Source organism: Chionomys nivalis, chromosome 22 (genome assembly GCF_950005125.1).
Source record: "Chionomys nivalis chromosome 22, mChiNiv1.1, whole genome shotgun sequence".
NCBI lineage: Eukaryota > Metazoa > Chordata > Mammalia > Rodentia > Cricetidae > Chionomys > Chionomys nivalis.
In genome coordinates, this window is record NC_080107.1 from 49,577,707 (window position 1) to 49,600,871 (window position 23,165).

The 23,165-nt window shown below is 45.6% G+C and overlaps 1 protein-coding gene and 1 non-coding gene across 9 annotated transcripts in view; both read left to right on the plus strand.

Annotated features, from left to right (window-relative positions):
- Mapkap1 (MAPK associated protein 1) overlaps window positions 1–23,165 on the plus strand; it is a 234,542-nt gene that overhangs the window by 191,814 nt on the left and 19,563 nt on the right. For 7 of the 8 annotated variants that reach the window (XM_057755381.1, XM_057755379.1, XM_057755384.1 and 4 more), the window contains 2 exons: window positions 173–313; window positions 15,857–15,994. In XM_057755381.1, coding sequence (XP_057611364.1) covers window positions 173–313; window positions 15,857–15,994 — 279 coding nt within the window. The remainder of the gene's footprint in view (window positions 1–172; window positions 314–15,856; window positions 15,995–23,165) is intronic. The other variant, XM_057755385.1, reaches the window with a different exon arrangement.
- On the plus strand, window positions 5,876–6,001 carry LOC130865006 (U6atac minor spliceosomal RNA). Its single transcript, XR_009056050.1, has one exon. It is a non-coding gene; the product is annotated as a U6atac minor spliceosomal RNA (small nuclear RNA).

Genomic DNA, 23,165 nt, shown 5'->3' on the forward strand with positions numbered 1-23,165 from the left:
ATACCTTAGCATTCTCTGTTTACTGGAATGGCATTATTAAGTCATCGCTCAGCCTTTTCTCCTCCAAATTAAATAGCCCGTATTATTTTAATTTATCCCAAAGCATTTTAAGCAGACACCATTTGCCAAGCCTCATGTATCTTTATGTGTTAAACTGTTTTTTCCTCCCTAGGTTCAAGGGCAGACGGAGTTTTTGAGGAGGATTCACAAATTGACATCGCTACAGTACAGGATATGCTTAGCAGCCACCATTACAAATCATTCAAAGTCAGCATGATCCACAGACTGCGGTTCACAACTGACGTGCAGTTAGGTGAGTGTGTGTGGAGATGCAGGGGAAGAAATGGCATGCAACTTTTCTGTGACCTGGATGAGTAAAGTTAATTTGTTTTCTGAGGAAATGTTAAACAATGAAATTTAAAGCATGTCCTTTTCCCATCCAAGGGCTCTGTCTTTTCTTCTTTTTGAAAGAGAACTCACTTGAGACTATCCGCAAACTGATGGACCTGTGGGAAGTTTCGTGACTCCTCTGGTCCTGGTCCTCCTGGGATGCTACAGGAGGCCTGTCCTTATTCCCCAAGTTCATAGCTTCCATGTTTAGGAAGCGTCTCAGTGATCTTAGAGGTTATATTTGGGTCACACTAGAAAAATCCAATACTTGGTTTCAACAAATGTCTGGGCTTGATTTGTTCTTATTAAGCACTAAATTTCTGCTTTTACTTAATCCTAACAGGAATAGAAAATTTACTGTAATAGTCAACATGATATTACTATATCATCAGGGCTGCATTATCTAGGTGTCCACTGTGTCTGCATCGCTGCTCACTGCTTCCCTTGTACTCTTTACTGCCTAGAAGGTGGCAGTTTTTGCTATCCCACTTGACAGAGGTGATGATGAAGGGCAGAGATAGCCTCATGACCAACTCGCACAGGCTAGTGGTAGTGTCATGTGGAACCCAGGTCTGACCAGCTCATATCTTCTGCCCACTAACAAAGATCTCATGCATGGGGAGAGGAGAAGCTGGGAGGGCACCAAGCTCACATAGCAAGGGAGTTGAATTGTTACGCTGCCATATTTCTCTCCTGTAGAGCCTTGTTTGCCTATTGCACAAGGGGATAAAGATTGAATCTAATTCTAGCATTGCTAAGTTTACATTTCTTATAATAAAATCTCTGATACTGGCATTAATCTGAATCTAGCCTCAAAAAGCTAATATTCTATCACAACTGTATGTGTGTGCAGATCTGCCCACCTGTAGAGCTCAGGTGTCTTCCTTCAGTTGTTCTCTACCTTATCTTTCGAGACAGCATCTCTGACTAACCCTGAGCTCATCAATTTGGCTAGACTGGCTGACCAGCAAGTCCCAGGGTCCTGTCTCTGACACCCCACTGACCTTTTACTTGAGTTCTTGGAATCCAAACTCAAGGCTGTTATCACACACATTTTACCAACTGAGTCATTTCCCAGGCCCCTTCCCAGTTTTGTTGACAGGAACTTGCCATATACTGAATGTTCAGCTTTGTGGTTAAGAGATAGGCAGCTAAGCCTCAACTGGCTTAAGGCTGTGGCTCCCTCACTAACTGCCGTGTACCTTAAACCAGGTTCCCTGTCTCTCTGAGCCTCAGTTTTGCCCTGTTCCAGGAGCTCAGCCAGAGCTAAATAGTAAGACCGTATCTCAACAACAAACTTAAGAACATAAAATTGCTGAGTGCTGTACGCACTAGGAGTGTTCGTTTCTGATGTCTCTCATAGAGAGAAAATGCAAAGGCTGCCCTGGAAGAAGGCAGGTGTCTAGTGCTGGCAGGAAAGCATTTTCCCAGCCTGTTCAAGGTCCTCAGTTCAGTGTCTCCCCACCCCCTTCTGCCTGTACTTTGAAGGCAAATGGCACCATAGGGAGTGATACTGTTAGAAAGTGTGGCCTTGTTGGAGGAAGTGTGTCACTGGGGGTTGGCTTTGAGGTTTCAGATGCTCGAACTTTGGCCCAGTGTCATTCTCTTCTGCTGCCTGCAAAACCAGATGTAGAACTCTCGGCTACCTCTCCAGCACCATGTCTGCTGGTGTGCCACCATGCTTCCCACTATGATGATAATGAAGTAAACCTCAGAAATGTAAGTCAGCCCCAATTAAATGTTTCCTTATAATAATTGCTGTGGTCATTGTCTCTCCACAGCAATAAAACCCTGAGACAGCCTCCCCTCAAATGCTCCAGACAGCCTTGTTGGCATGAGTGGTTTCTGGAGGAGCTATATTTTCCTAGAGCTCTGCTTCCTTACACTGTGGGCTCTGACCCACATGGGTTTGCATAACTGAATGTGGAGACTTCAGAAGATCTGATTCAAAAACCATGATGTAATAAATCTGAGGGGTTTGCCATGTTGGATCTTCTTGCCACCTTGGTTATGATTACCATCTGTACTCTGCAGTATTCATGTGTCACACCATCTCATACCAACAAACATGAGCACCTCAGCTCAGATCTGAGCAGACTATTACATGTTACGAATTGCTGTGTTTGTACTATACTATATTGTTTTCAGGCTAGAGAGATGCTCAGTGGTTAAGATCATTCATGCTTTTCTAGAGGACCACACCCATGTTGTGGCTCGTAGCCATCTTAAATTCAATTCCAGGGGATCTGCATCCTCTTCTAACCTTCACACAGGCTGGCATCTGAAGGTCCTGAGGTTATTTGAGGCATCAAGCCCATGTGGAACACTCGAGAGGAGGTCAGTTTCCCACATTTGTATCATGATGAAGTTCCCAGCAATGAGTGCTGCGACCACACACCTGTCGAGCAGCACAGGAACTGTAGGAAGAGCTGGGGACAGACAGACATCTCCACTGGGTCTGGATAGCACTTGAACTGCCAGGTGCCCAGGATACGCATCTGGGTACCATTACTGAATTTGATGTGCTGGCTGTGATGGCCACACCTGGCAAACCCATCCTGAGTTGTTCCTCTACCCTGTTTTGAGACAGGATCTCTCATTGAATCTGGAGCTTGCCAACTTGGCTGTGGTCTCCAGCAGTCCAGAAATTCTTTTGTTTCCACCTCCCTAACACTAGGAATACAGCTGTGTGCTGCCACACTTAGAGTTTTCACTTGGGTTCCAGAGAGTCACATTTATGCTGTACAGAAGACAGCAAATGAGCTTCCTCCTTGGCCTCTGGGTCTGCTTTTTCTGATGGCTTCTTTCTAGGAAATCCTGTCCTTGCTAACTGCCATCATGGCAGGGGTCAAGCAGGATATTCCAGAGGCCCACCTGCTCTGTCCGCAGTGTGAGAAGCAATGCCTGGAATGACCACAGACCCCAGGCCTGCCTCCCATTCTTCTCCAAAGGCAAAAGGACAAACTTATATTCACCTGATTCTGACCTGGAGATTCATCCCAAGACAGAAAGGCCACACGAGTCTGTTGTGGAGGAGCAGGGTTCTGTAGTCAGCCCTGGGTTCCTCCCTCTGTACCGCAGTGGCACCCTCCCTCCTCCACCTTAGTTGTTACCATGTATAAAGCCAGTGTTATAAAACTTTCCTTCTAGGGTTGTGAGGGAGTATCTGGCCCACAGAAGCTGATTCTAAACAGTAGCTTAGCCTAGCTCTGATGCTTGTCCTTATCTATGTTGCCTTTTGCCACCTCTCCTAGTTGCTCCAAACTGAGTTGCTCAGATTTGGAGATGCCTCTCCGAATCTTGTAGCCACAGTAAAGACCTTTGAGACTGAAAAGGGATAAAGCTGGTGTTGCCCGTGTCCCTCACCATAATGGAGTTCTCTGAAGTAAGGCTGGGGAGATCCCAGCTCCAGGATACTTGCAGCGGTGCACATGGTGCCCTCTGGTGGACAGACTCAGCTCTGGGGTGTGTCTAAACAACTGTCAAAATGTTTGTTTCTCTTAGATGCTAAGCTCAAACTTTGGCATCAAAAGCAGAAGCTTCACTGGTTACTCCTAAGGAATTCTGTGACAGTCAGATAAACTGCCCTTGAGTAATGAGTAAGTTTGTTCCCAGGTAGGTCAAGTGTCTAGCATTTGAGTCTCCCACCTTACAGAGTACATGACAACCCCTCAACTCTAACAACACACTTGCATACAAGAGGAATTCTTTCCCTACAGTCAGGGCATCAGACAGCACTCTCTTCTTAAGTATTCACATGAGCAGCTACATTCTGAGATCAGTAAATAATTTATTTTAGTTCACCTGACCTGCTAGGTGCTTCAGATCACTCCTGACATTGATGGAGAGTCTTCCCACCCATCCATCCTGTGTCAGTCAGATTAAAGATTTCCTCTGGCCCTGTGCTGAGTGCCTATCTGCGGCATTTGCCCAGCATCCCTGCTTACCCACAGAGAGCCACCATCCACTTAGAATCCATGGTACAAAAGCCCACACAGCAGAAGGTGGAAACCTGGGGCTCTGCCCTGCGGCTGCAGCTGCCTGTCTTCTGATGGTGCAGAAGGGGCTCACGCTCTAGTTACCATCTGCCATTTGCTTCTAAGAAAGTCAGGGAATGAAAGGCACCAGACTTTGCCCTGTAAGACTCAAATGTAATTTAGTTTTCTACCTATCTATGACTGAAGCACTAGTGGAGTCTGTTAATAACACCCATGACAAAAATCTAACTTTTAAGATATTGGCAAGAGTGAATGGGAGATGGCTCAGTTTGTATAGTGCCTGCACACAAACATTGAGGACCTAAGCTCAATATCCAGCACCCATGTAAAAGCCAGGTCACAGTGGTATGTGTATATAATCACAGTGGTGGGGAGGCAGAGACAGAAGGATGCATGGAGCTTGCTGTGCCAATCAAGCTGCACTGGGGAGCTCCAGGTTCAAAAATAAAGGTGGAAAGTGATTGAGGAAAGCATCTTGCATTGACCTCCAGCTTCCACATGAATATGCACACACATGCACGTGTTTCTAAGCACGCGTGCACGCATGCACACACACACACAAATACAAAAGAACCAAAAAAAAAAAAACCAGACTAGGAATGCAGCTCAAGGAGGAACACTAGCCCTCGGTTCTAGCCCTAACACTATGATAATGTTGACCAATTGTAGTGAACTGTCAGTAAGTTAGAGGCGGCTCTCAGTTAGCTTGTGTTTAATATGTACCTGGCACTTTGATAACCAGACTCTGTGTGCATTAATAGTTGGACTCACAGAACTGTTATCTGACATAGCCACAGTTTACCTGAGGAAACTGAGTGTAGGGACCTTCCCTGGATGCAAGCCCTCGCTGTGCTGATACTCAAGTTCAGTAACAGTTCACAGCTTACAGACCACTCTTGCTACCCCATTTAATCTACTTGGTACATCAACATCGTAGCCCCATTTCCTGACTGAGAAAACTGAGGCTTGAAGGATTTGATGAGATAATACAGCATGCGAGAAACATGTAGCTATTATTTAATAGCTACTAACTTGCTTTCCCTCCCATTCAGTCACCAGAATACACAGTAGGGTTTCTAGGGAATTGGGGCAGAAGCCCAGTGCCAAACACCGAACTCCAGCTGTAGCACCAGAGATGCCTCAGCCATTCCCTGCCTGACTTGCACAGAGAAAGACCCTGTAAACACCTTTCTCTCTGGCTCTGGGGTGGCTGAGAGTGTCAGCTCCCGCACTTCTTGTGTGGACCTGATCCTCACTGTGGCTGTTTCTGTAAAACATTCTGAGAATGTTTCATCTCCTTCCCCTCCTGGCCAGCCTGAAAATTCAGGTGCCCTTAAGTTAGGACCTTGCCTGCACTTATGCCAAATTGAGACACTTCCATTAACCTCCTGTGGGCAGGGTTCTATGTGCCAGGACTGGTAGGGGTAAGTAGACTTGTAGACACGGAAATTAAAAAAGGGTCAGATGCTAGCCGGGCATGGTGGTGCATACCTTATGAAAGAAGAGAAGGGTAACACGCCCCTTGACAAGGATGGAAGCGGCCTTTGGGCCTAACAACACGCATACGGTTAAGGCATTGCCACCTACGTCGTGACATCTAACCACTGTTTATCAATAAAGAAATTACATTTAAGAAAGAAAGAAACCACAAGCAAGAACTCAAAGAAAGCTGTACTGCAATGTTTTTAGCCATGTAATAGGCACATTTAAGATGCATGCTAGCAACACAAGAGCAGCCAATGAGAACAGGCGACTGCAGCCAGGTCTTCATTTCTCCTTGGGCCATGTGGTGTTAGTTCTGGGTGGCCGTGTGAACGAGACATGCTTTTCTGTGGTTTTTAGTCAGGTACTTGTGAAGTAAAGAATTTGTGTGCTCAAGAAGTAACTGAGCCTCCCTGTTCCTGGCCCTTTGCTGATTTTAAAGAGGTGTCATTCCCTATTCCAGGTCACTACAGTGACCACTGGGGAACATCTACCATATCTGACTCCACATCCATGAGGTCACTTAGTTCAACAGTGGCAGTTCTGCTGCTCAGTGATTGGCCTCTTGAATGTGACAGACAAAATCCAGTGTTGAATTTAAAACTGATGAAAACAGGTCAGAACTATGATGGTGACCTCTGGAAACCCTCTACACTAGAGCTTATTAACACAGTGTCTGGTGACAGCAGGTGTCAGCATTTGTCAACTGCTTATCTTCTCTAAGTCCTCTCCCGGAGCCTCCCTTTGGAGAATTCCTATCCAGCAATCTGGGGTTCCTTGGGTGACTGAGAAGGAATTGAACATTGGAAAAATGGAGATTGTGCACCACCATCACAGTAGAAGGAGGTGGAGTAGAATTCCAGAGAGTTCCTTTCCCTACCCTACCCCCAGACTGCCCTTGATTCACCCCCTGTCCTTGGTGTTCAAACCACAGTAGGATAGGGGCCTATCCGTAGGAGAAGCAGCTTTCCCCACCCCTCTGGCAGTGTGCAAAACAGTCCTGGGAAAGGTCAATCCTTCCCAGCCAACTTCAAGGGCCCTCCTGAGGTGTCCATTTACCATAGAGTGTCCAGTGCTGGAGTGCCTTCTACTCACAAAGAGCGCTGCTGAGCGTGCACAGCCTCAGGTCCCCTGGAAAGGGTCCTCTCTGGTGCCCAGCCCTGTGGTAAATGCTGTTGTGCTGGCTGGGACCAGGTCAACAGTCTAGCTGGGCACTTACCTGTCACCAGGTGTGTTACAGACCACACACTGGAGCTGTCAGCTTCTGACTGAGGTGCCCCAATGCTTTGAGATGATGAGCTCCTTAAGTAGAGCCAGTGAGCCTGCAGCCAATACCTCCTAGTTCCAAGGAAGCAGTGCTCTTCAGGCTACACTGACTTGTGCCTCCACATGATTTGCTCCTGTTTTGAGTACCTAGCATATTGTTTAAGGGCGCTTTTTATACTGTGACGTAGTCCACCCGTGTGTGGCAGGAGTGCTTGTCTGTTAAGCCCTGGCCTGGCAGTATGGAGAAATGAATTATGGTTGCAGCTCTGTCATTAATGGATGACATCAGACAAGTCATGTCCCTAGCTCTGAGCCTTGGTGACTTTCTGTGGAGAATAAAAACCCTAGATAGGGTGATCTCTGAGGTCTCATTAAGCTCAAACAGCCTGTGTGTCTGATCCTGTGTGTAAATTCAGACAAGTCTCAAAGACTTCTCTGACTGCTCTGTGATGCTATCGATTGCCACATATATTCAGCAAAATCCACTCTGGTCAAGAGTTGTTCATTGGCACTCCCAGAGGGCTTTTCTGGGCTCCCCGGCTCTGTGTAACCTAAAGACAAGAGGCTTGTGGAACTGGATCAAAAACTGCTCCAGGATTTGACAACAGTGGGCTTTGTAGTCTCAGATTCAAAGTCATAAGAAATTGATGCATAAACCCCACTCCTGTATAAGCCAATAACCAGCAACTCAGAGTATCCACTGAGTATGGAGTGGCGAATGCTGCCGTGTTACCAAAATGATGCCTCTTTTCCCTAGAGGTGGGTATTTTAAGTGTGTCAGTTACAGTGTGTTTCCTCAGAGACAATGGAAACTGCTTTCTGGTACGGTTTTGATCCCAGTTTTGCAGTTTACTAACTTTTTTTTTTTTTTTTTTTTTGGTTTTTCGAGACAGGGTTTCTCTGTGGTTTTGGAGCCTGTCCTGGAACTAGCTCTTGTAGACCAGGCTGGCCTCGAACTCACAGAGATCCGCCTGCCTCTGCCTCCCGAGTGCTGGGATTAAAGGCGTGCGCCACCACCGCCCGGCCAGTTTACTAACTTTTTACCTTTCTTGGGTTCATCTGTTTTTGCTAGTAATTTTTTATTTTATATATATTATATAGTACATACACACAATGTATTTTGATCAGATTCACTCCTTCCCTCAAATCCTTCCAGATCTTCGCTTCATGTTTGCTCTCCCATGAGCATGCGCTCTCTTGTGCACATTCTCTCGCTCTTTCTCTCTCTCTCTCTCTCTCTCTCTCTTTCTCTCTCTCTCTCTCTCTCTCTCTCTCCCTCCCTCCCTCCCTCCCTCCCTCCCTCTCTCTCTCTCCCTCCCTCCCTCCCTCCCTCCCTCCCTCTCTCCCTCCCTCTCTCTCTCTCTCTCTCTCTCTCTCTCTCTCTCTCTCTCTCTCTCTCTCATAAAAGCCCCTTGAGTCCAGTTTGTGTGGGCCAACTCCTCCAGGACATAGATCCTGCTCTGGAGTGTTGTTGATATACCAGGTGTCACACAATTAAAGGAAACTGGCTCTCCCCCTCTGAGTCTGGGTTCATCTTTAAGAATTGTAATAATGACTTGAATTTTCTGCAGCAATGCAAGATGAGTATTTGAATTGCTGTACTGCTCCATCCCCCTGACATCCAAGGAGTTGACACTTTTGTTACCCCATTTATAAAAGGGGAATCTCAGGATCATGGAAAAAGAAGTTTCTTTATTCAAGATAACAACAGTAGGAATATACTCCCCAAAATCCTGGTCTAAATGAATAATCTGGATACCTCGCAGGTGGCCATTCCCTAACATGAGTGTCGTAACCCTCCAGGTCAGAGAAATTTCTTCCAACTCCAAATGGAAGTCTTCGAGGTTACAGGAAGGTTTGTGCCACGAAGCGTGGTGCTGGGGGTCATTGGAAGGATCCACAGTGACAGACAGATTGAAGTGTCTGGCTGGACAGGCATTCTACATTTTTGTGCTTTCAACACTAACACAAAGCAGGTCCCAGATACCCAGGCCTAGGGCCAGGCACATACTTAATCGCATCCTTCCTTGGCTCCCTGACCACCTAGTCCCAGCCCATGCCCAGCTCCTGACACTATTAAACATAGCTGGAGCCTATAGCTGTGGTGACTTATGTTGGTTAGATAGAGTCATTTGGGAAGAAGGAACCCCAGTTGAGAAAACACCCCTATAAGATTGGTCTGTAGGCAAGTCTGAGGGGGGCATTTTCTTGATAATTGATGTGAGATGTCCCAGCCCACTATGGGAGATGCCATCCCTAGGCAAGTGGTCCAACGTTGTATAAGAAAGCAAGTGAGCAAGCCAGAAGGAGCAGGCTAGTAAGCAGCATTCCTCCATGGTCTCCAGTTTCTGCCTCCAGGTTCCTCCCATTTGAGTTCTTGATTTGACTTCCTACAATGATGACTGTGGTTGAGAGAGTAAGCCAGATAGATAAATCCTTTCCTCCCTAAATTGCTTTTAGTCATGGTCTTTATCAGACAATAGAAAGTAACTCATATAGTTCTCACAAGCCCCAAGGATGTGAGTCAGCATCTTGTGCATCCTTTCCCAGTTTGCCCAGGCTCAAAGCTTAAGGGAGCAGTGCTAAAGCTTGAACTTAGGACTTTCAGAGTTCCTGGCCCTAACCACTTAGCACTGCTGCCTTTAAATGTAGCCAGGCTCCTGCTGCCTTCAGAGACAGAGGTGCTCGATGAGCCGATATACACAGAAGGACTTGTGGTAGGGGCTTCCCAAAGGGGGTCCTCTGGATGATGATATACAGTGCTAATTTCCTTTTATGGAAATATTTTGCTTAGTTAGAACAGACGTGGGTCCCCTCGTGATAACTCCTTGGACAAACTGTTTCCCTGGAGAGTTGTAGCTGCATTAGAGTTGTGCTTTGTTTATTTTGAGCTGTCTTGTTAAGGAAGGATTTATATGCTAGCGTTGATGTAGGACAGCAATCAGGCCATGTTTTCTGCCTTTGACAGTTGGCGTGATAGTTTGCTTCCAGTGAAGTTTGACTCACTGTATCTGGAAGCTGTCAGTGTGGGGGCATGAGAAGGTCATGACGGATGGTGACGGATAAGTGAGAGGGGAAGAGAGCTGGGAAAGAAGACAAATGGCCTCCACTCCAGGCCAGCCCTGTGCTCTCCCTCTTTACCTGCCATAACTGAGACTGAGAAAGCTCTGGACACCTTTGTGACAGTGGCAGGAGACTGCATATGGCAGAGTCCAGAGGAGCCTTCCCAGCACCTCAGCCCCTTGGGTACAGGAGAGCTTGTGAGTGGAATTGTTCTCCACTTTAGGGTCACCTCACAGTTGTCACTACAGACATGTTGGGGACGAAAAACAAATTGTGGAATGGAAATGGTAGGGGGAAAAGTTAACTTTTAAGATTTTAAAACTGATTATTTTGTTAAAATACAGTGACATAACTCAGCAATAAAAGTGTTTTCCCAGATGGCAAGCCTGAGACCTGAATTCAGTTTCCAGCACCACAAAGTAGGTAGTTAGGTAGGTAGGTGGGTGGGTGGGTGGGTGGGTGGGTGGATGGATGGATGAATAGATGGATGGATGGATAGATGAAAGTACTTTTGGGGACTGGAGAGATGACTCAGAATTAAAAGCATTGGCTGCTCTTCCAGAGTACCCCCATTCGATTCCCAATATCCACATATCTGCTAACAACTGCCTGTAACTCCAGCTCCAGGAGATCCAGGGCTCACCAGTCACACATGTCTGCAAGTTCATAGACATACATGTGGGCAAAATGCCCATACACATAACATTAAAAATTAAAAAAATACATATTGTTGGGTACATACTTCAGCACTGGTAAAGGACAGAATCTCCTACTAACCAGAATTAACTCAGTGTTTAGAATGGAGCCTTTGAAATCTTTTCTGGAAACACACACACACCGTTCTGGGGAGGGAGTCCAGGCCCTTGTGCATGTCAGGCAAGTACTCTACCACTGAGCACCTTTGCTAACCCTATATAAATATTTTTTCTTTCCTATTTCATTTGGTAGTGTGACATAAGAATTTTTTAAGTCACACTTCTCTTCTGGCCTAATTTTCCTTGGTTATGCTGTATTTCATCATGGGTGTGTTACTCCTTAATGTAATTGAAGAAATGTGTATTTAATGAAGGTCCACCTCCCTTCTTTCTTCATATGTTTATAATTTGAGTTGACTGAAATTATGTGTTAAAAATGACATCTTAATGAGTCCCTCTGCATGTCCCAGAGATGTCACACAAAAACTTTACATATGAAAAGCATGCACAAATTGGGTAGTAGTAACACATGCCTTTAATCCCAGCACTCAGGAGGCAGAAGCAGACTGTTATCTGTGAGTTCAAGGACAGTCAGGACACACAGAGAAACCCTGTCTTGAAAAACCAGAGAGAGGGCTGGAGAGATGGCTCAGTGGTTAAGAGCATTGTCTGCTCTTCCAAAGGTCCTGAGTTCAATTCCCAGCAACCATATGGTGGCTCACAGCCATCTGTAATGAGGTCTGGTGCCCTCTTCTGGCCTGCAGGCATACAAGCAGACAGAATAAATACTGTATACATAATAAATAAAAAGAAAAAAGAAAAACCAGAGAGGGAGGAGGGAGGGAAGGAGGGAGGGAGGGAGGGAGGGAGGGAGGGAGGGAGGGAGGGAGGGAGGGAGGGAGGGAGGGAGGGAGGGAGGGAGGGAGGGAGGGCGGGCACAGAGTGTGCATGAGCACAAAAGTCAGAAGAAAGAACAGTGATTAGATGTTGTGCTGGCTTGCCAAATATGGGCACTACACTGATCATAGAAACTGGGCATTTGTTTGACATCTAAACATTTTCATATACCCTGGTGAAAGTAGAGAAGGGACCGCTGCAAGGCAGCTTGGGCAGAGTTTTTCTCTGTGTCTTCTTGACTCAAATCTGAGCAGCCATGAGAGCCATCTGGGAACCAGACAGTTCTGGATTTGAACTTTCCTACTTCCAAGCTCTCTGACGTCATCAAAGACCCTGGTCCCTCAGTAAATATGTGATATAGAAGCCATCACAGTTTCTACTGACCAGTGCAGTGCCTGAGAGGATGGTCTCTGACACGAGTCTTCTGACTTCAGATACCAGGCCACTTGTGAGTTGTGTGATCTTGACAGGTTCTTAACCTTTCTGTGTTTCTGTTTCCTTATCTATAAAATAGAATGAGCAGAGAGGCCACTTCATGGGGCTGCTGGAGTACACAGAGACTCTCGAGCCTTGAAAGCACCTGGTGGACACTTTAGTGCTCAGTGTGTTAATCTGCTGTGGATATGTCATGAATGATGTGTGTGACAGTGGCATGCCTGCTGGGCCTAGGGACACTGTTCCACATGATTCCTGGAGCTGCTGAAAGGCAGTGAGCCTGCCAGGGTCAAACCTTTGCCAGAGGCCTGAACTGTAGCCTTAAGGATGGTGAGCCACAGAGAACGTGGCAGCAGCAGTCTTCTTTGGGCTCTGCAGTCTCAAGGAAGCCCTGCTGCTCTGGCCCCGCCTCCTCCTTTGCACACTTCAAAGGCTGCAGTGGCAAGTTGGTGATTGCCAGATTGACTTCCCTGATCAGAGTCTCACCAGCCTAGGTCCCATACCCCCCACATACTGCATCCTAGCTCTAGCATCTTTATCCACAGCCTGGAGTAAACCTTCTAACCAGCTTCCCTGCAGCAAGTTTCCAGCCTTCCAACCAAAAAAGAAATTTAAAAAATAAAAAATGCTTGGGCTCCCAGAGGTCTCCATTTGCCTCCAGACTTAGATGTGCTCAGTGAGGTAGGGCGCTCCTTAGACTGGCACAGGCCCTCCCAGCCTGCTTGTACTTGTCCATTAGGAACAACCAAGTCTGTGGGGCTTCACTCAGCTCTAAGAAGCATAGAGAGTCACAATTCCCCATTGTGAGGTTATTTAATGCACAAAGGGTTTTTCCCTTCAGGAAAGATTCTCCTGCAGGTTCCTTTAAATAGTGACTCCTCGAGGCAGGCAAGAGTTTTACAGATCATTAACTATCTGACTGAAAGCCTGCAGGGCGCGGAAACTTAAAACTGAAGTGTTGGGAGCCCCTGCCAATTACAGATCAATCCAGAATGAAGACAGAGTATCACTGGAACCAAGTCAGTGGGAAAATGTGATTCGATTCAGGAAAGTCTCGTGTGCATGCTGCTCTTGTGGAGGACACCAGTTGTTTAAATGATGCTCCACCTGTCTGCCCATCTTGAGCCTTTTGCATTCACCTCCCATAGCTGCAGTCTTGGGGTTCCCTTCCACAAACTGCACCAGTGGCAGTAACCTCAGGAAAGGGTGTCATTGGGAAAGGGTTCTGTGGCCAAGTGGAGTGTAGGCAACTGATGCGCAGATACAGCAGGTAATGGATGAACTATGCGCTAACAATTTGCAGATAAAAATAATGGAAGTTAAAAGTGTACTTTACATGATAAAAGAAAGATGAAAGAGGATGAGCAGTCTGTTACATCTGAGATGGTTACAGGAGTAAGCCTGTGAAGTAGGCTCTGTTGAAAAGATTGATGCAATGGGGAGTGACCTTGGCTTGGAGCAGGAGCTGGTGATGTATGTATGAGCATCCCTCTGCTAAATGGACCCAGATTTGTAGCACTAATATACATGGGAGCCCAGAACCAAACTCAGTATGGCAATAAATCAACAGCCACTTTGGGTGTCATTTCTGGTTTATATTCCACTATTGTTCTATCACTTTAATTCATGTCACTATCATCTTTTCATCTGGAACAGTTTTATATAATTTTCCAGTGGAGTTACCTGACAAATCCTATCAAATTAACAAGGTACATTAACAGTATTGACTGACTGCGGCTTCAGGAGTTGCGTGGCCTTAGAACAAAATTTTAACCATCTTTGTCTGGTGGTGATTTTTTTCCTTTCTTTCTGAAAGAGGAATGTGGAGCAGGGTTTATTTCCACATAAGAGATATGCACATTTATTTTGCTCTGTTCGTTTTGACTGTTATAAATGTCAAAATAAGAAGCAGATAAGGAGGGGAAACCCTGCTCACATGAATGCATACCCCATTTTCACAGTGTACACTCACATGATCACACACCCCATTGCCACAGTGTGCACAGTGAACACTCACCTCGTTACTACTGCCGTGGCTTAAGTACTTGTCTCCTTTCAGATAACTATAGAGATGTCCAGATCCTTAACAATTGATGACCAAACTGGAGGCAGGAGTGTCATGGGATAGTCATGATCTATTTCAAGTGAAATGTAATCAAATTGGGCTCCTGATAGCTTCTCAGCTTCTGAAATCCTCCATACCTGAAATCCAGAGTCAGTTCGACTTAGGACACTATGCCTAATTGAAATATGTTGCTCCCTGAAATATGTCCAGTGCAAACCCAGCATTAGGTTAATAAAATAAAATAAATAAATAAAAATAATTGCTGGGCTCTACCAAAGATGACAGGGCTAACAGCCATCCCTGCACATCTCCTCGGTACCCACCATCAGCACATAGCCTTCTTCCTTTGTCTAACTGGTTTTGGAATGAATCTACTCACAAAACATTACAATGGACTGCGGGGGGGGGGGGGGGGGGGCAAAATCCAAAAATGGATATTGTATTTATTTTCATTTCTTTTTTACATTTAAATTTGCTGCCAGGCTATGGTGTTGTGTGTGTCTGTGTTTTCGTTGGGGGTGGGAGTATTAACTGAGCTGGGTTTGGGTGGGGTTTAATCCTCTTTTGAGATAATCTTTCTCAAAAGCCCTGCTTGTCTTTTTATATAGGTACAACTGATTTTTCAGGGGTTTTTTTTTTGTTGTTAATCTTGAGGGTTTTTTTCCCCACTTTGACCCTGGCCTTAAATTATGACCACCTAAAAATTAATTACTTTTAAGACTCCTTGTGGGGCTCACTGCAGAATGCACACGAAAGGCTCACATCTCACTCCCTGTGGGGCTCACTGCAGAATGCACACGAAAGGCTCACATCTCACTCCCTGTGGGGCTCACTGCAGAATGCACACGAAAGGCTCACATCTCACTCCATGAGCAGATCTCTCCTTTCAGCAAAAGAAGATTTCTGGACTAGATTCGCTGTGTTAGACCATGTCATCTCAGAAATACCCAGAAGGCACCTCCAATGGACCCCTGCACCTCATTTATTCCTGGTCATTGTCTAGCAGAGAAAATGCTGTAGCCTTTCCCTCAACAGAGAGGAGAGGACCACCCCCACCTGAAAGGCAGGCTTTGGGATTTGAATTCAGAGGTTTTGTGTAAAGACCCTTTGCTCCCCCGTGGCTTCCCTTAAATGTTACTGAAGAAATTATTTGTGTAACAGAGGAAAGTTCTGCCTCCTCCCTTCTATTTTTAATGTAAAATTTTTCTAGATTAGAAACTCTATATTGGTAACATAATCTATTACTTAGGGTAATAATCGATCAGAACTGTCTTATCTTTACATGGCCCCCTATTGTAGTTTATGTCATTACAGTATAACTGTAGTGGTATTAGCGGTATGTGTCTCTGTTGTTTCAAGAAAAAGCACGTCCCCAAGCAGCTTTCAGCATTCCTTCTCGCTTACCCCGGCAGCCACACTGGGAGAGTCTCAGATCCTGTTTAGAAGCCCTGCCTGTAGGCAGAATCAATCTCTCTAGCCCTAAGAGCTCATGATTGTTACGCTGAAGTCACTGCCACCTTCCTCACTTGATGGCTTCTTTTTGTCCCCATTCCTTGACCTTACAGGTATCTCTGGAGACAAAGTAGAGATAGACCCTGTTACGAATCAGAAAGCCAGCACTAAGTTTTGGATTAAACAGAAGCCCATCTCAATCGATTCTGACCTGCTCTGTGCCTGTGACCTTGCTGAGGAAAAGAGCCCCAGTGAGTAGTCCTTTATTTATGTCTCCTTTTCTGCCCCTCCTCCCTGGGCGCCCGTGCTGTGAGAATATACGGCCACCATGTCCTTTTTTCCTTGAGCCCGTTTAATTCATTACCAGAAATTTCTTTTAATCAAGCAGGATTGTATTATGGTACCTAGAGCCTGATGTGAGCCCCATCTTGCTCCATCTTGCTGTCAACAGAGACCCTTGAGGCACCGTGCTCTGGGGGGTTAGGTCACCAGGCAGGTTCCTGCTGGGAATTTGCACTCAAGAGAGTCCTCGATTTACTTTGTGTTCCTGTCCCTTTCCATTGGGGGAACTTGACCAGTCAGCCTTCTGTGCCATACCAGTGGAAGTTGGATATCCAGAGGCTAGATTTAGGCATCCATCATGCTGGAAGTGTCAGCGTGTCTGACCTCTAGCGCACAACTAAACGTCTGCCTGGTCGTACAGAAGAGGCTACTACTGGGCTGGCATCCTTCCACTAAACCATCCAAGCAGATACCATTTGGGCATGTTATAGTTTTGAAGTTAAGTAATTGATTGTGGTATTTAGATTAATCAGTTAAACATTTTTTACGAATCCAGCCCTAGCATGGGACAAAAAGGACACAGTTCAGAGTTGAGCCTCTCTTGTGAAAGCAAGCAGCCAAAACTTTTTACGTGCCTAGGGGAAGACTGGCAAACAGGATTCTCAGACTGCTGCATCTCAGCATTTCCTGTCACCCGGAGCTCACCCCAGTAGCTCTGGCTTGGTAACTGGAGGTACATACTGAGCATCTAATTTGGGGACCTATGTTCCCATGTCTGAATTTGAGGACAAGTGTTATGAGGAATTATATGCTCAGAAGAAACACTAGGAAAGGCCAAGGCCAGGAACTGTTTATAATGAGGCTCCTTTCCAGAGTCATCATGACTGAAAGGGCACCCCTTCCAGTGTTGAGCAAAGCTTCATGCCCCTCCCCCATGGCCAGTGTTTAATTTCATTGTCAAATCCAGCTATGAAAAGGCTTTCAGCTCAGCCTCCAGTTTGGCAGGAAAGGAAAGCTTAGTAGGTAGAGAGAGACATTATTGTCCTCTTCTGCCCCTGCCATCTACTGTCACCCCAGTGAGGCTCTGACTGCAGGGCACTTGCCAAAAGAGGCCCATGAGAAAAGTGCTTGCTGCTTCTGGAGTCTAAAAGACTACTAGACCCCTCTGCCATGAGTAAGCCCTAATTCCATCTACCCCATCTTGGTGACCCCAAAATAAATGTGTTTGTCCTGGAATCTTCCTTCCTCAGCAGTAAGGGTACTTTGAAGAGAGACATTTTATAACTTGTCTCAGAAATGGCAAATGGTTGCCTGCATGTTGCTTAGAGACCTAACCTGGAGTGGAGAGTTGTGGGAGGAACGAGAACCAGACTTGGGCTCCCTCTCGTTCACAAACACTTGCTGTGCCTAGAAGAGCTGTAACCCAGGCACTGGAAAGGTGTGGATGTCACATGCCCAGCCAGTAGGAGAGGAGGGAAGGTCTCAGGCAGGAGATCATGTTCATGGGCCTCATCTTTAGTTAAGGTCAGAGCAGGCAGGGCCGTCTTTTCACTGGGGACAGTTTTTCTGGGGTCTTTCCTCTCTCGCACATGTCCCAGTGTGCAAACCAGCTAAATAACTTTTTGGGGTCCAGAGTATCCCTGTCTCAATACTCAGTCCTCTGTAGCAATGCTTTTCAAGCCTTGGTCTCTGCACTCAAAGGTGACACGGGGACCTGTGGGCAGTGGGGTGGTGTTTGAGAACTCCAAACTTAGGACTTTCATAAGTGAAGAGGAAACATTTGATTCCATGCATACCTGTAACCCCTTGCTTCAGTCAGGGAAGGAGCCAAAGAGGATTGTTGGGACTTGGTGGCTTCCAGCCCAGCTTAGAAAAAAATGAGCCCCATGTTCAGAGAGACCTCACCTTAAAGTAATAGGCAAAGAGTAATATTGGAGGACATTTGACACCTTCTTCTGGCGTCCACAGACACACACAAATATAATCTTTTTTTAAAGCAAAAGATTTTAAATTTATAGACTTGCAGAATAAAGCTATGACTCCTCAGCACATCCTTTACTGATGTTGAAAGCCACTGACCACTCAGGCCAGAATTTGCCATGCAGAACTCAGGCTGTGAGATACAGTAACACAATAACTTGTGTTCTTCTGCTATTGTGACTATCTGGAACCTTCCACCCTGACCCTACTGCTAACTTAGGGTCATTGCCACCTTCCCCCATTTATTCCACTCATTTCCATTCATTGCCCCAGGATTTTGTTTAGTTTTGTTTGGGGTGGGGAGGTTGGTTTTTTTGGTTTGTTTGTTTGTTTGTGTTTTTGTTGTTGTTGTTGTTGTTTTGTTTTTTGGGGTGTTGAGACAAGGTTTCTCTGTGTAACAGTCCTGGCTTTGTAGACCGGGCTGGCCTCAAACTCACTGAGATCCACCTGCCTCTGTTTCCCAAGTGCTGGGCCCAGCGCCCAAGAAATTTGTTCAGATGTCTGGACAAAAGCAGTGTGCTGCATTATCTCTTTAGAGTCGCCCCCCAACCTCCACCCCGCTTCCCGTCCTAAGTCCCCATGGAGCTCATTGGCCCAGCAATCCCTGTAGCTGTCTACAGTGAATATTGGTTAACTTGAAACTGAACTGAATGAACCAGGATTGAGGAATCAAAAATTGTTCCCACACAGGAATGTTAGTAAATGAATCAGATCATTTGTGTAACACAGTAACACAATAACACATATTGTGTGTTTTTATGATTTCCAGTATCTTCACTAAATTAATTCAGTAGCTGAATCTAAAAAGCCCCTCCTCACAGCCTCACCAGACTGCAGGGTTAAATGGAGCTGCTGCTTTCTCTTTCTTGCTTTTTTTTTTTTCCTAAAGGATTAATGGTAACCCTTTTTATCTTTTATGTCTGTTGAACCTTAGAAAAAAGTTATTTTAGCAGCACTAAAGAAATGAAAGTCACTATATTTCATAAGTTTAGCCTGTGATTTTTATCAGCATAGTGATGTATGTTTGTTGCTGAGTTTACATCAAAAATTATTCTTAGGGCCTCTTGAATGAATTATGGCAAAGAGAAACAGTCTAGAAGTAGATAAGGTTTTTGATTTCTGCAATATATTCTCTTTTTCATGTTTTTATCTCTTATAACACAAGTGTCTTCCCAGAGACTGGAACGTGTGACCAACTGGAATAATTTAGTTGTGAAAACAGAGCAGACGTGTTATTAAGCAGCCTGCTTCACAAAAAGGCGTTAAGTGTGGGGAGGATAATGAAGCTATCCCCGTTCTTACTTGAGACATGTTTGTCAGAATTTTGAACAGAAAAGAAATGTTTTAAACCCTTCGAGTACGGCCATCTTGCAGGGTCTGTAGAGAAAGCTGCTGTCACACCATTCGTCTGGTCGTCATGAGCAGCACAGCTCAGGTTTAATTGATGCCACATCTGAAAATGTGTGAAGAGCTGACTTGGCAAAGGGGCTGAGCATTTGCACGGGGAAAGGCAGAATTACAGACTGGAAACAGTGCAACCAGGCTCCCAGCAGCAGCTCTGTGTGCTCCTGCACCCTGCTTCTCCCTCTTAGGCCAGCGTTCAGAGAGAAGATTTATCACTCTGTCCCTGTGAGTGTTTAAGGACCTGGAACTTAATGACTAAATAGATACAAGCCTAACAAAACCTGCATGGATAAATACAGACTCGGAAGAATTCAGAAAATCCGTGTGAGAGCCCTGAGAAATTAAGAATGAGTTTTCTCTTGATTTAGGGAAGGAAAAAGCCCTGCCTTTATTATTTAAATAATCAGTGTGTTATCGGTCTGGCTTGCCTCTCCTTAGGGTTTCTGGTGCTATTTTGAAGGGTTCCAACAAACGTCTTTAAAAAAAAAAAAAAAAAAAGAATTTTATTGTCTCTTACTAGATCCAGGTTAGACATGAGCTATGGATGGTCAGCTTCTTAAAAAGACTTCACTTCTGTCCTGGTACTGAACAAAGCCAGAGACCTTCTGTGACACAGGACACTCGTGGGCTGTGTGTCGGGCTTCCAAACTCCATCACGCCAGGATCTTGTTCAGGTTCAGGGTCTTTAGGAAGCTGCCCATCATTAGGAAATCAGATTTAAACCTTAATAAAGTAGCTGTCATCTCTATAGCTGAAAAATGCTCTGTGTTTCAGTTAAGTAGAGATAATACTCAGTCTTAAGGAAGCAGCAGAATAGAGGTAACCTGATTATGTTTCTTGCAATAGTATAATTTAAAGAAAATCTGATTCTGCCGGTGCTGTGGTTATATTGGTGGAAGGTGTTCTGCTTTGCTTTGCTTTTTTGTCCAAAACTGTTTGGACCCAAAATAAGAACTCTCTGGGGTTAGGAGCTTTGGCAATAAGTCTACAAAGTAGAACCACTGGGTACCAGAGAGAGGATTCAGCAAAGATCAGGAGCTGAGCCAGCTGAGCTTATTGGTGACCTCTCATTTACATGAATCTTTCTTTTCATAAGTACTTGACAAGATCCGTAAAGTAGTGTATTTAATTTACTAATTAAATTAAAGCTACTGAATAATGATTTGTCCACATTGATTTAGCTTAAATGGAAAAGATTAGCTTTGTTGTGATCTTGAGCGGCCTTAATGGCCAAGCCAGTTAGACACAAAGGCCCCTTGTGTCTTGTGGGTCAGAGTACATAGGTAAGCCAGGCTGTGATTGAATTGCTCGAACCTCACCCTGCATCCAGCTCTCCTCTGCCTCCCGTTCTATTGTTGCACTGGGCTTAAGAGAATGTTAACGCGGTAATAGGCACAGGGCCTTCCCCATTATACGCCTTGCTATCGAACGGTTCTGCATGACTAGTTAAAGAAGATGGCAAGAAGATTAATGAAAGCCAGGCTAATGCAGAAGGGGGTACTTTTGCAAGACTTCTACCAAGGAGATATTAGAACTGAACCAGAGCTTGGCTTTTTCTTTATCCTGTGACCTTTGAACCTGCCTTACTGTTGAGAGCTGCCAGGGAAGTCGACATTTTGATTGATGTTGGTACACGAGTCAGTCTTTCCCATTGAATTCCACATCTGCGCGAAAATAGCTTTTCCAGCAGAATTCATACTGGCTAGAGGTGATAGCCAAATTGATGGCTGAAATGCTTTTATGTAGTTTTCATTTAAAACTAAAAGCATTTGATGGTTTATTCAGTATCCAGTTTTCACAGATTATATGTGTTCACTTACATGCTCTTAATGGTTTTATCAACCTAGTGAGAAAGACAAGTGTTAGGAATGTTCAAAGATTTGCAGACAGAGCTCCAACCAGACTTCATGAGAAGCAGAAGCAGTCATCGGGCAAAGTCGTCACCATCCTTAAAACAGGGAAATCCACCTGAGTACTCAGGGCAGCAGACTTTGCGGTCTGTGTAAATAAAGTGGAGCAACTGGCTGGCTTTCAAAAGCTCTGGAAGGAGCTCTGAAATTGCACCTCTGTCTGTAGTCCCAACACTGAGCTCTCTGCCTTCTGAGACACTGGCATTCCATTTGAAAGGGATTGGCCTGGGCTCCCTGTAAGCAATCCCACTTCATGTGTCCTCGCTGACTCTCCTATATGGGATTTCATTCTGATTGTGTGGCATTCCCCCTGCCCCTCTCCCAATAAAAGCAAGCAGAAAAAGTGGCAGAGGGATCAAGGTTTTGTACGAAAGTCACTTGGCACACCTCAATCCGGGCAGCAAACCCGCCGACCTCCTGCTCTCATTTCTCCAGCAGAGACCACACATATCCCCACTTTTCCAACATGAACTAGGTACCCTAATTCAGCTTCTGAAGAAGCACATTCCTGGGATATTTGTCATTCTTACATGGCCTGAGAATGTGCAAGAGGAACGCGGGTGAGGTGGGTGATGGGTATCCATGGCCATGCTGCCACTTAGTAGGCACCTGTGTTTATGCCCTAGTGGCTTGCACTCTGCCTTCAGGCTCTGTTGACTCCCAGATCTGGCCTCATACATTAGAGAGTCCAGCAGTGTTAGGTTCTTTGTATCTGACAAGGGCTCATTTCCTAAATTCCATATCAAATACAGTGAGTGCTACCTGGCGGCGGAGCAATGGACTCTCCTGAATTAAATGCCCCAGTTATTGTATTGCTCTGGAGCACAATCAGAAGCGGGATGCCTCTCCTCTTAACAGATATGTTCCCTAGCCCTATTAAAAGGGGTCTTCATCTAGCCTGTCAAAGGGAGTCTGTTGGGGTTTTTTAGTTTAATTACACTATCCAATTAAAACTCCTTGCTGCATTTGGATGCGCCTCTCCTTGGGCCTGAGTGGATATGACATTTACAAGGCTCGCCTTTCAAGCAGACAATAGTGTGATTGATGAGGTGCACATTCAGTGAAGGAGGCGAGCGCCTGCAAAGTGCTACTGAATGTACTTGCACTTATTTATCGTCTCCTTCCTAAACCACGGAATCTAGGGGCGTGAGTTTGAGCAACCATGGGACTGCCTCAGTTTCTCCAAGACTGTGGAAGGGAAAGACTCAGTGTGGCTCAGGATAAAGGTAGAGGAAAAACTGTGGACATGGGATTTCATGTGGCCAGGGGCCAGCTCCAGGCCCTAGGCTCTCTGATGGCTGTAATAACCTGTAACTTTAAACTGTAACTGTTTAAAAGCCATCGCCACGTTTTGGAACCGTTTGTGGGGGCTGGTGAGCATTGGCCAGGCCCCTGAGAGCTCAGCTTCCCAGAATGTCTCCCATCCACTGCCACTGATGCTCCCACCCCCATTGCCCAAAAGCTCCTGGCTCCGCCAAGTCACAGCTCGTGGCTTCAGAATCAGCCAGAGGAATTGTGCATGCATCTTCAGCAAAGGGACTTAGAAACATGGGGAGCGTGGAAGATTCTAAAACAACCACAACTGTGTAACCTGGATGTGTAGCTAAATGGGGACACATGCTTGTCTCTGTACTGCCTGACCTGTAGAGGGTCAGCCCTATGAAGTTAGGAGGTATGAGGTTGTCCTAAGAACCAGAAAGACACCAGCAACTGCAGTGAAGGCTTACATGGCCGTGTGAATGTCTGTTGTGTAAAACTGACTGCTGCTGAGGGACTCCGCTCTTTTTTTAATTGATATTTATAGAGCTCTACATTTTTCTCTGCTCCCTTCCCTGTCTCTCCCATC